Source organism: Pituophis catenifer, unplaced genomic scaffold (assembly GCF_029215685.1).
Source record: "Pituophis catenifer annectens isolate HBS135680 unplaced genomic scaffold, rPitCat1.0.hap2 SCAF_14, whole genome shotgun sequence".
NCBI lineage: Eukaryota > Metazoa > Chordata > Lepidosauria > Squamata > Colubridae > Pituophis > Pituophis catenifer.
In genome coordinates this window covers 16,786,733-16,800,258 of record NW_027256894.1, presented here as the reverse complement: position 1 = coordinate 16,800,258, position 13,526 = coordinate 16,786,733, and the positions used below count along the sequence as shown (strand labels likewise).

Here is a 13,526-nt window from a genome sequence, read left to right as displayed (position 1 = left end):
TTTAGCTGTCCACAAGGACTCCTTGACTGTGGCAACATCAAAATAAGCCGATACGCCTGTCTATTATAGGAATATTGTTTTTTTCTTGGCAATGGCACAGAAGGTAGAAACCCAGCTATTCTTCTCCTAAATTCCTGGAAGGAAGGCAGCCTGGGAGGGAAAGAATGGAAGCAGGAAAACAACATCCATTGGATCCAGCATCGGTCAAACGCTGCCAGTACCTCTGCCAGGATTCAGGCTAACACAGCTCAGCTGCATTCAGGATTGGAACATCAGAATCCAACTTAGAGGGGGACGAAGCTTCACTATCAAGTTCTGCATGGAAATTCAGGTTAGACAGTCCTTGGTTTACGAATCCAAAATTTCTGTTGCTAAACAAGACAGCGGTTAGGTCAATTTTGTCCCCTTTTTAGAATCTTTCTTGCCACCGTTGGTAAGCGAATCCCTGCAGCTGTTAAACGAGTAACGCAGTTCTTTAAATGCAGCTGGCTTTCCCATTGACCTCCCCATCAGGAGGTCATAAAAGGGGAATCACAGGAGCCCGGGCCACTGCAACCGTTATAAATACGAGTCGGTTGCCAAGGGACTGGATTTTGATCACGTCACCACAGGGATGCTGCAATGTAAAACAGTCATAAGTCATTTTTTTTCCCAGTGCCGTTTAACTTTAGTCACCAAACAAACCGTTGGAAGAAAAATCCATTTGGTTCAGTTCCAAGCAGGCGTGGGCTTCAAAAAAATTAGCAAGGGGTTCTCTGCCCGGTTGCTGGGTAGGCATGACCACAGTGGGCATGGCCTAATCGGCCTCCTGCACCATAGGCAAGGGGCCCCTTTTTGCCCTCCACGGGCTCGGGGGGCTTTCCTTGAGCCTCTGGGAGGGCGAAAATGGCCTCCCCAGGCTCTGGAGGCCCTCTGGGCCCATTTCTGGCCTTCCTGAACTTCCGGTAGGCCTGTTTTTCACCCTCCCCAACCCTCTGCACGCACCCTGCATTTACCTGCATCCAAAACGGGCCACATGGGGACTCCGGGGAGGGGAGGGGAGGGGTGGGTGGGGCCAGCCAGGAGTGGGATTTGGGGATTCTCCAAACTGCACAGAATCTTAGCTAGATGTTCTCCCGAACCCCTGTGAACCCCCAGCAGCTTGGTTCCAAGCTGGAAGGAAAACACTGGAAACAACAGGGAGGCTGATTGGAAAAATCAAGAGCCTTGGTAGTACAGTGGTCTAAAGCACCCTGTTATTAAGACCAGCTGCCTGCAATTACTGCAGGTTCGAATCTCGCCAGGCTCAAGGTTGACTCAGCCTTCCATCCTTTCTAAGGTAGGTAAATTGAGGACCCAGTTTGTGGGGGCAATAAGCTGACTTTGTATAAATATACAAAAGGATGAAGGCTATTGCTTAGCGCATTGTAAGCCGCCCTGAGTCTCCGGAGAAGGGCGGCATATAAATCCATTTTTTTAAAAAAAAGATTTATTGAACAGAACCACAAAGGCAGCGCGCAGTTCTGGGTCAACTGAACAAAATGGTCAGCTGAGTGGATGGATCTTTATAAATTTCTGCGACTTTGAAGTTTGAGCTGTTCAGGGAGTGGTGCAATGATGGGACTTGTGTTCTGCAAGGGTGTTGGGCAATTCCTATTGTGGCTAATGTCTTTTGTCCTGGGTTGGATCTTGGATGAGGGAGTTGCTTGTTCTAATCCTACCATTCTGCCTTTGTTAGCTGTCAAACTTCACTGCGAGGGCTTTCTTGAAATATCCTGTCTTGAATCTGCCTTTCTAAAAACTGGCTTCCTCCGTTTCTGCATGGGGGGCAGGGAGACAGGGGCTGGTTTCTGCCTCCCTTTTTCCCCATTTTTCCTTTAGGGAAATATATCATATTCTGTTTTCATTAAGTTTTCATTCACTTAGTTTTCATTGCGAAAACTAAGATCATGGCATCCATCCCTCTTAATTCCTGGCAAATAGATGGGGAAGGAATGGAGGTAGTGACAGATTTTATTTTCCTGGGTTCCAAGATCACCACAGATGGGGACTGCAGCCAAGAAATTAAAAGACGCTTGTTCCTGGGGAGGAAAGTTATGGCAAGTCTAGACAGCATTCTAAAAAGCAGAGACATCACCCTGCCAACAAAAGTGCGTATAGTTAAGGCTATGGTTTTCCCAGTTGCAATGGATGGTTGTGAAAGTTGGATCATAAGGAAGGCTGAGCGCTAAAGAATGGAGGCCTTTGAACTCTGGTGCTGGAGAAGACTCCTGTGAGTCCCTTGGACTGCAAGGCGATCAAACTGGTCAGTCCTAGAGGAGATCAACCCTGACTGCACTTTAGAAGGCCAGATCCTGAAGAGGAAACTCAAATACTTTGGCCACCTAATGCGAAGGAAGGACTCACTGGAGAAGAGCCGAATGCTGGGAACGATTGAGGGCAAAAGAAGAAGGGGACGACAGAGAATGAGGTGGCTGGATGGAGTCACCGAAGCAGTCGGGGTGAGCTTAAATGGACTCCAGAGGATGGTAAAGGACAGGAAGGCCTGGAGGAACATTGTCCATGGGTTCTCGATGGGTCGGGCACGACTTCGCAACTAACAACAACAATAATATTCTGCCTTTTTTTTAATATTTCCCAAAATATTTCATTCTTACGGGGTGGGGGTGGCTTCCCACAAAACTGTTGTAAGTCGAGGACTACCTGTAAGGAATCCCCAGGTGGGATTCAAAAGCCAGCTCGACCACTCCCAGCACTGGGGAGGGGGAGTAATCCGAGCCCCTTGGACCCTCCCTAGTAACCCCGGGTGACTCCCTGCCAAAGCCCCCTCCCTCCCCGCACCTTCCCGGCTTGGCAACCCCCAATACAAGGCGGAGCTCCCTCGGGCCGGTTCGAGACCCCGCACACAATCAATGAAATCAGTAAGATCGAGCGATCCCTTCCGAGGGGCTCCCGAGGGAAGCAGGCAGGAAGCCGAGGAGTCTCCCCGGGGTTGGGGCTGGCTGGCATCTGGCTTTCAGACCAAGGAACCATCCGGCCAGGCCAGCCGCCTCCGCTGCAGAGAATTTGGGAATGCCTCGCACGTAGAGCCTTCGGCAGGAACTTTCCACGCGCTTTCGGGGCGCGAACCTGAATAATTTTGGGAAGGAGGCTGAGGGTCTCGCCTTCACCTCGACCCCCCCCCCCCACACACACACGCACCCCACCCTGCTCCATCACCACCTCCACGCTGCGGCGACCCCCGCCCCCCCAATCCAGACCCCGCTTTTTGCCTTGGACCGAGCTGGAGACCCCCACCCTGAAGGTGGGACCCGGCGGAAGGCGCGCCCAATAGCAGCCGTGGGAGCCCAGCCTCTCGGGAGAAGAAGGAGGGGAGGGGAGGGGGAAAGGAGAGAGAAGATGAGCCCCGAAGATGGTCTGGCGGCTGGGCGGGGGTGAGCGGAGAGCCGGGCTTTGCTGACAGGTCGCAGCCGGATCGACTTGAAGACCTTGAAACTTCGACCGTGGTGGGATCGAGCAGGCGACGGTGCGCTGAGCTCAGGATGTCTGGCTGGAACCGGGGTGAGTGGGCTGAGGGTGGGTGGGGGGGTTTACAAGGAGAGAGGAAGGGGCTGGAGAGCCTGATGGGCCAGGAAGAGGAAGGGTGGTGGGTCGGCTTGGGGTCGCTCATCGGAGCCCTGCTCCACGCAACAGGATGTCCCGACTTTGCTTTGTGGGTTTTTTGGGGACTCCTAATCCAGGATCGTGGCTATTTGCATCGTTTGCTCTGCCTCTGCCTGGTTATGACCAGGTAAGATCTGGCAGCGGAGTCCTGAAGAAGGCGGGGGGGGGGGGGAGAGAAAGGATCCGTTTACCATTAAGCAGATCCCAACGCTGGGGGGGGGGGGTAGCGTAGCGCATGTAAATATTTGCCATTTATAATGCCAGCTGCCGGAGTTACCGTTACCCCGCCCGATCCAGAGAGATTTAACCACCCGTCGCCTCGCCGGGTGTTACTGGAAAACAGATCCGGTTGGTTTCCATGAGGCTTCCCCAGGTGGATGCGGTGACAACTGCAGCATTTGTGAGAGAGTCGTTATCCCAAGAGGGAATCGGGTTGAAGTGGGAATCAACAATTGGTTTGTTTTTTGTTTGTTTTTTTTTCCTGCCTTTGCACAGCTTGTTGTGGTGATATGGCATCCATCGGTCTGTTCATAAGCAGCCTATTTAGGCTGAAGTCCAGGCTGGGTACAACGATATGGTTTTAGGGCATGCATAGCCATCTCCAAGAATACTGGGCAAAACCAGGGATGAGATCCAGCAGGTTCTGAAGAACCGGCAGCGGAAATTTTGAGCAGTTCGGAGAACCGGTAGCGGAAATTTTGAGTAGTACGGAAAACTGGCAAATACCACCTCTGGCTGGCCCCAGAGTGGGATGGGAATGGAGATTTTGCAATATCCTTCCCCCAGGAGTGAGGTGGGAATGGAGATTTTGCAATATCCTTCCCCCAGGAGTGAGGTGGGAATGGAGATTTTGCAGTATCCTTCCCCTGCCATGCCCACCAAGCCACACCCACAGAACCGGTAATAATAAAATTTGGATTTCACCACTGGGCAAAACAATTCATGAAATTAAAAGTTCAGGAATTGCTACCTGTTAATATACGGTTTTCTATGGCCTTTTGAACAAACCCAGCAGTTGGCATCGGGTTGGCCTTGTCTGGGCTCAGAAGCTAAGCAGGATCAGGCTTGGTTAGTATCTTGGAAGGGAGACACCCCCCCCCAAATTCTAGGACTGTAACTAGATTGAGGATCCTGAGAGGTGGCCGTATCAAATCATTTGGATAATGGCGTGGTGAAAACAACACAAATGTTGCCTGATTGGAAATGTCCCGGGACTCAAAGGAGACTTCCTTAGAACATGCAACACAATAGCCATTTAGTGGATTTCCTTGAAGACACATTGGCGATTTACAGGGTAACAACAGGAAACACAACAGAGAAAGTAGTCGGTGTTGGATTTTAACTCTCTGAAGAAGAGAAACAATGCTAATTCAATTCCATTCAATGGGTGGAGAATTGTGGCTCCTTTCTTGCTGTAAAGCAAAACATCATTTCTATGTTAGCATCTGAGTTGTGGCAAATATTGCATTTTCCCAGCACTCCAAGGCCAGTGGCAGCCTGCTATTGGGGAAAACGTGATTTGCTCACCAGGAAGTGTCTTGCTTGGACTGTCTGGAATCGTGGTTAAGAATCCTAACTGCCTGGTTGTGTCCATGCTCGGGCTTTGTGTAATTCCCACCATATTTAGTGAGGTTCATATCCCAACTAACCAGGCTTGGCCCTTCGGTCTTAAAAGTGGGTTTTGTGTGCATCGCAGCACAGTAGCTCTGTATGTTTCGATTTAAGGAGACTACGAGTTCTTAGGCATGAAAGCCAGTGGGGTAACTTTGGGCCAGTTACTCTCTCTGTCCAATGCACTTCACAGGGCTGTTGTGGGGAAAATAGGAGGCAGGAGTAGGTATGTTCATCACTTTCAGAGCAAGAGAGAATGGGGCAGAGAGAGAGAGGGGGGGGAGAAAGAGAGAGAGTGAGGAAGAGAGAGAGAGAGAGAGAGAGAGAGGGAGGGAGAGAGAGAGAGAGAGAGAGAGAGAGAGAGAGAGGTTGTCAGATGGATGGGTGGGTGGGTGGATGGATGGATGGATGGATGAGTGGTGCAGTGGCCTACAGGTGGAGCTTTCACCTCACAATCAGGAGGCTGTGAGTTCGATCCTAGGTATCCTAGGCAGATATTTCTTTCTTTGGGCAGATTGAGAATATATCTGCTGAATATAACTCTGCATTGGTGACAGGAAGGGCATCCGGCCAGTAAATACTCAATTCCGTTCATAACTTCGTTATGAGTTGTTAAAAGGAGATTATGATAGAGATTTATTTATTTATTTATTTATTTATTTATTTATTTATTTATTTATTTATTTATTTATTTATTTATTTATTGGTTCAATTTATATGCCGCCCTTCTCCGGAGACTCAGGGCGGATTACAATGCGTTAAGCAATAGCCTTCATACTTTTGTATATACCTGCTTAATAGGGCTTTCAGCCCCCCCCCCCCTCAGGTGGTGTTCTTTTTATACAAAGTCAGCTTATTGCCCCCACAATCCGGGTCCTCATTTTACCTACCTCAAAAGGATGGAAGGCTGAGTCAACCTTGAGCCTGGTGAGATTTGAACTTGCAGTAATTGCAGGCAGCTGGTGCTATTTAACAGCACTTTAGTCTGCTGCGCCACCAAGGCTCTTACAGATAGATAGATAGATAGATAGATAGATAGATAGATAGATAGATGAGAGAGATTATATTTTTCAAGAAAGTTAAAGGGTGGCATAAAAATCTGATAAGCATATTAAAAATTGCCTTTTAAAAAGTAATAGGACTACACTATCCCATTCAATTCCATTAATTTATGAATAAGGAGTAAGATGCAGCATTTTTCCTCATGTATTCCTCTTTTCACTAATGAACCACTGAAATCTTTACCAAGCCTGGAAAGGAACATAATGTAATGTTATATGTTATCATGGCATGTCCTAGAATAATAATAAGGCTAAAGAATTGAAATCCTTGACTTGATGGCTGAACTCCAATTTTCATCCATTCAGTGCTTCCGTTAAAGGAAAAAATAAAAGTGTGCGCGCATGTTTTGTTCTGTTAAATGTCCAGAGTTGTTTTTTTTAATCGTGCCATAATATACAAATGAACTGGAGCAAGAAGTACAGGCTGCTTTTGACCTTCACGGCCACACAATTTCATTTCGAAACCACTCTTCCAAACTCCAGTAATGATGAAATATGAGACAACTCAGGATGAAATACTTCCATATCTTTTAAAACTTGCTCCTTCTCTTTCAGGAAAAGGAAATTGTGGGATTAGTTTATGGTAGGGGAAAAGTCCATGATTGGATACTACTTCCAACGTTTGTTTTTTTTAAAAATAAAGGAAATCTAATTATTAAGCGGTAAACTGAACGAGATGACAGTGGAGCAACAGGTGAAACTCTGAGCTTGAGTAATAATGTCTGGTCAGAAGAGATGAAGAACTTCTAAAAGTCCTCCTCCAAAGTCTGTGGTTTGTGGGTGTGTGGGTGTTTGTTTCTGTTGCCAACACACAGAATCCCTGACCACTGACCATGTGGAAAAGAGCAGCAATCCGTCAGCAAAACATTTACTATGGTCTAGCTCAGGGATCGGCAACCCGTGGCTCTGGAGCCACATGTGGCTCTTTCATCCCTCTACTGCAGCTCCCTGTTGCTGGTCAGCTCCACAATTGATAGGACTTTTGGTTAGAACAGGTAGAGGAAAAAGGACGCTACGCTAGGAGGAGACTCTATGGTGGGGGAACTGGACTTCTGGTCAGCTCCAGAATTGAACGGGGGGCTTCCGGTTAGGACCTTTGTGGCTCTTTGAGTGTTTAAGGTTGCCGACCCCTGGTCTAATTTCTTTGAACCTCTTATTCTAACCTCTCAAGACAATAACACAGTTAACCATAACCTGATGACCAAGGGATGTTGGGAACTTCTTCTTCTTGTTGTGCCATATCCATCATCAGATGTTGGCGATCATGTTGACGATCCTATTTTTATCAACAGCCACACGAAAAAGTGCTGCTGAGTTTTGTCCAAACCGGTCCCTTAGATTTTGAAGCCATGATCTTCTTCTTCTTCCTTGTTTGTCTTCAATTTTTCCCTGGAGGATTAAGTGAAGTATTTTGTAGTTTTGGGTTTATCATGCTTCTAGCAGACCGGGAGATTCTTACCACCCTTTCCCCATTTAAGGGGCGCCCATACTCGGGGGCATTGTTAGGTTTTGCTGCCATTAAGATGATTTTCCTGGGAAATATATAGTAAACACAGATCGGATTTTTTTTATGCTTGCTTATGATTTTTCAGAGGGAAAAAAACACCACTGTGGAAAACAGTGTCTTGATATTTGGACTGGGTTATCCCAATTATTATTATTATTATTATTTGCTTTAATTTATATGCCGCCCTTCTCCGGAGACTCAGGGCAGCTTACAATGCGTTAAGCAATAGCCTTCATACTTTTTGTATATTTATACAAAGTCAGCTTATTGCCCCCCACAATCTGGGTCCTCATTTCACCTGCCTTTGAAAGGATGGAAGGCTGAGTCAACCTTGAGCCTGGTGAGATTTGAACTTGCAGTAATTGCAAGCAGCAGATGTTAATAACAGTGCTTAGTCCACTGTTAATCATCTTGAGAAAGGAATGCAGCTAAAAAGGAAAATTCGGAACCAATGAAGGCAGGCGAAAGACACGGGGAATCCGAGAAGGTCCATCTGCAAATTGGCTGTGAAAAATATACAGCAGATGGCAGCCGGAAATTTTCCCAGCATATCCTGCCATCTCGGAATTGACAGCTTGCTGAATCCCCTTGGGTCATATAAGCCTGGCCACTGTAGATTTGAAGCTACGGTACTTGAAAGGCAGAAGGAAGAAAAACATGTCAGCTGAAAGGTTTATATCAATGCATCCCAACCTTAGCAACTTTAAGGTATGTGGACTTCAACTCCCACAATTTCCCAGCCAGCCATGAGAATTCTGGGAGTTGAAGTCCGCATATCTTAAAAAGTTGTCAAGGTTGGAAAATACTGGTTAGAAGAATAGCAGAAAGAAAGGTGTGAAGTGGGGTGAGGTGAGGTGAGGTGAGGTGAGGTGAGGAGAGGAGCGGAGCGGAGAGGAGAGGAGAGGAAAGGAAAGGAAAGGAAAGGAAAGGAAAGGAAAGGAAAGGAAAGGAAAGAAGGAAAGAAGGAAAGGAAAGGAAGCACACAGAGGAGAGAAAGAGAGAAAAGGGAAACAATGAGAAAGAAGACAGGAGGAGAGGAGAGGAGAAAAGGGAAGAGAAGGAAAGGAAAGGACTCAGGTATGTGGGTTGAATATAATGATAAAGTCATAAACAGTTGCTTGATTTTCTACATGGAATTCTTATCTGGAATTCAGCTCAGTACTTAAAGAATGCCATCCTAACCCAAAAGTCTCACAATTTCTTTTTCTTTTTCTTTTTTATGTCTCTACAGCTGTTCAAACTTCAGAAAACTCTGGAATTGTGCCTTACGTGAATGCATCAGGTAGCATTTATTATATCAACATATAGAGTCACCTTAATCACTGCATTTAACTGGGACTCCTAGCTCATCAGCTAAAAACAAATACACCATTCCTTTCAGTTCTTGAAGGAAGGATTATTAAGAAAAAAAATGAGGAGAAGGAGGAGGAGGAGGATTTTTTGACATGAATCAGTTGGATTGAGCTCCATTCGGAATGAAATGAAGAATAAAGCAGGAGTGCAGGGGGAAAAAGAAAGCAGGAACGCGGAGCAAATCTTGAGGAAGGAATCCAGTAGAGGATTTAAATTAGCAAAATTATTGCAGGAATGAAATTGTTGTAGGAATGAAGGCAGCTCATAATAAGCTGCCACCAATAGATCAAGTTTACTCCAAAGCTGGGTCTCAATCAGTGCTTAAGTGCCAAATTCCATCACCGCAGCTGTCATAAGTTAATCATGTGTTATGCCATTCTGTATTAGCATTTATATGCAATTTTGATATAGGAAATGAATAGGGTAGTTGGTAAGACAGAGGTGCCTCGGTTGCCACACAAGAAATGGAAACCAATATATCTGGGAGGCACCTGAGGGAGGGTAAATTAAGAGGAGATATGTCAGCTTCCTTCAGACATGTTGGAGTGCAGGATTTGAACAAATGGGTGGAAAATGCAGAGTTGCTGCCACATGGGGGAAGGTAAGGTGGGCTCGGAGATATAATGGGTCCTCAGATACCTTCCTTGGTGTGTCCTGGATTCATCTGACATGTTAAAAAAAAATTGGAAGCTGGTATACTGCAAAATAAAGCACCAGTCTCTAGCTTCATATTTATTTCCCAGAATGCCTTTGGGCCACATCAAGAACTCAGAAGAGTCAAGAGAAGGCATCCAGGAGATGTTGCTGTGTCTGAGGGATTTTGAGATGTCCGATTTTAAACATCTTGGTAGCCATTTTTTAACCCATCTGCATCATCCGCTCAAAAAATCTAACATTTGGGCCACATCAAGAAGTCATAATGGTCAAGAGAAGGCACCCTGGAGAGGTTGCTGTGTCTGAGGGATGTTGAGATGTCTGATTGTAGACATCTTGGTAGCCATTTTTTAACCCATTCATGTCACCATCTCAAAAACTAATGTTTGGGTCACACCAAGAACTCATAAGGGTCAAGGGAAGGCATCCTGGAGAGGTTGCTGTGTCTGATGAATGTTGAGATGTCCGATTGTAGATGTCTTGGCAGCCATTTTGTGAACCCATCCATGTCACCCTCTCATAAATCCAACCTGAGGAGACCATCGAATCCCCTCAAAACTGGCCTGTCCCTCCTATCCTTGGATGCTGGGTGGGAGTGGCTAGACATCTGAGACCCCTTCCTCAGATCCAAAACAGTCTCTATTCTCTCGTTGTTGTTGTTGTTGTGTTTTGTACAGAGGAAGCGCGAATCCTGAATCAGCAGAATGTGAAGCCCAGAGATGAGCAGTAGCTACTGCAACAACGTGTCAGTGACCATGAGCGTCAATGAGGTGTCCAGTTTCCCGCTGACCCTGGAGCAGAAAACCGGTTTCGCCTTTGTGGGGATCCTGTGTGTCTTTCTGGGACTTTTGATCATCAGATGCTTCAAAATCTTATTGGATCCCTACAGCAGTATGCCTTCCTCCACCTGGGAGGGCGAAGTTGAAGGCCTCGATAAAGGGACATTTGAATATGCTCTTGCATGAAGCAAAATCCTCAAAACGTGTCCTGCCTTAATTCTGATATTTTTTTTTTCCTGAAGCGGTGGAATTCGAAACATTTGTAATTGACAGCCATGTTTGTGGCGGTAGCCTTTTTTTGGTTAAATAAAGCTTTATGGCAGACTCAATGAAACCACTTACATCATTAGATGTGGGGGGTTTTTTTGACTGGGAGATGTTTCGGGGGTCTTCATTTGGAGAATAGAATAGAATAGAATAGAATAGAATAGAATAGAATAGAATAGAATAGAATAGAATAGAATAGAATAGAATAGAATAGAATTCTTTATCGGCCAAGTGTGATTGGACACACAAGGAATTTGTCTTTGGAAATATTCTATACATGGCATATTGAGATATTAACTGGAATTAATTTGGTTTAAATTTAATTTTAAATCTTTAAATCTAGATTTGACCTTACTTTGACCTTACTTGACCTTACTTTGTGGAACGCAACCAAAACACAAAAGTCAAAGGCCCCTCAGACCCCTTGATCTGAAAAAGAGTAGGGGAGACATGATAGCAGTGTTCCAATATCTGAGAGGCTGCCACAAAGAAGAGGGAGTCAAACTAATTTCCAAAGCACCTAATGTTAGGAGAAGAAGCAATGGGTGGAAACTAATCAAGGAGAGAAGCAACCTAGAACTAAGGAGAAATTTCCTGACAGTGAGAACAATTAATAAGTGGAACAACTTGCCTCCAGAAGTTGTGAATGCTCCAACCCTGGAAGTTTTTAAGAAGATGTTGGATAACCATTTGTCTGAAGTGATGCAGGGTTTCCTGCCTAAGCAGGGGGTTGGACTAGAAGACCTCCAAAGTCCCTTCCAACTCTGTGATTCTATTCTATTCTATTCTATTCTATTCTATTCTATTCTATTCTATTCTATTCTATTCTATTCTATTCTATTCTATTCTATCCTCTTTGCTTATACACATCACAACAGGAACACACAAACCCTTTAGAAGAAATCCTAACAGAACACAAAGAAGCATAACATACCGTATATAGAAGGACAGGTAGTCCACGATTTTTGACAGTCCATTTTGTGAGCGTTCAAACATTTAACATCAATGAAAAAAGTGACTTACGACCGTTTTTCACACTTATGACCGTTGCAAGCATCCCCATGGTCATGTGACCAGAATTCAGACGCTTGGCAACAACTGGTTCATATTTATGACGGTTGCAGTGTCTTGCAATGATTCACTGAATAACTGTGGCACTGTGGAAAGGTCACAAAATGAGGCAAAACTCGCCTAACTCAGGGGTGTAGTTCAGAGAATCGGCAAATACCACCTCTGGCTGGCCCCAGAGTGGGGTGGAAATGGAGTTTTTGCAATATCCTTCCCCTGGAGTGAGGTGGGAATGGAGATTTTGCAGTATCCTTCCCATGCCATGCCTACCAAACCACACCCACCAAGCCATACCACACCCACCAAGCCACACCACGCCCACCAAGCGAAGCCCACAGAACCGATAGTAAAAAAAATGTGAATTCCACCACTGGCCTAACTGATGTGTCGCCTAGCATCAGAAATTTTGGGCTCGTTTGTGGGCTTGTACATCAAGGACAACCTGTACCTGTTTTAGAATCATTAAAAACAGACGTAACTTCAAGGTCACCTCTCTGCTCACAGATAGGAGGGGCAGAAGTGCCAAAACTGCTTTGGACAGCTCTTCTACTCCATTTTAAGAACTGTTGGAACCAACCACCATTTCATTTTAACACTGTTAACTTTCATTAAAGTGTGCTCTAAGAACTATTCTGATAAGGCCAATCAGCTCAGACAGATCGCTCCTCATCTCTATAATTTAATATTGCGCCGTTTGCTTTATAATCTAGACAGATGACAACTGAGGGAATTTGTGATTCTGTCGGCTAAATGAAATGCCACTCAAATCGTACCAGAATTTTACAAGGAAAGCCAAGAGGAACACATAGTACAAAAATAGGCTCAGATGAAGCCAGAAATATGAATAGAATGCAGCACAGTACTGTTTTAAAAGCACACGCAAAATGTATGTCCATTTTTGTGCTTATTCCTACAAATACTTAGATTTCTGAATGGGATTTTAGTAATACATGCGTTTTACAAGCAGCTTCCTTGAATATGTTTTGTCTAATCTTTCACAACTATTGTAAACAACCTAGAATTTGAGGAGCTAGAAACATCTCTCTTTTTTGGGTAAATAATCGAATAAGAATGATTTTGTGTGGATGTGCCACTAGTTAAGTGCATTTTGTACACTTTTTTTTTTTAAATGGAAGAACTATGTTTCAGGATTTGAATCCACGACATTTAGGTCAATTCACACATTATAATATAAGATAGAATTCTTTTATACAAAATGTGAGATGTCAGAGGAAAATTAAGCACCATCAAATGCAACAATCACATGTACATGAAATCTTGGAGCAACAGGAAAGAAATCCTTCTTCACTATCTATTTTCCAAATCCAACACAATAGTTATAATTCTTTGTGTATCTGCAAAGCCAAGCCTATCTAACTGTAAGGTAAAGGTAAAGGTTCCCCTCGCACATACGTGCTAGTCGTTCCCGACTCTAGGAGGCGGTACTCATCTCCATTTCAAAGCCGAAGAGCCAGTGCTGTCTGAAGACGTCTCCATGGTCATGTGGCCAGCATGACTAAATGCCAAAAGCGCACGGAACACTGTTACCTTCCCACCAAAGGTGGTCCCTATTTTTCTACATTC

General features: G+C 45.1%; 1 protein-coding gene across 2 annotated transcripts; it reads left to right on the top strand.

The window, feature by feature from the left end:
- Positions 1-237: 237 nt before the first annotated feature.
- On the top strand, positions 238-10,886 carry CTXN2 (cortexin 2). 2 transcript variants are annotated; one of them, XM_070953741.1, is made up of 3 exons: positions 238-331; positions 9,053-9,103; positions 10,506-10,886. In XM_070953741.1, exon 3 carries the CDS (start codon positions 10,548-10,550, stop codon positions 10,791-10,793), a length of 246 nt encoding a protein of 81 aa, XP_070809842.1. In that variant the 5' UTR covers positions 238-331; positions 9,053-9,103; positions 10,506-10,547; the 3' UTR covers positions 10,794-10,886. The 2 variants fall into 2 exon arrangements, with proteins under 2 accessions (XP_070809842.1, XP_070809843.1); XM_070953742.1 differs by lacking the exon at positions 238-331 and adding an exon at positions 3,468-3,540.
- Positions 10,887-13,526: the final 2,640 nt, after the last annotated feature.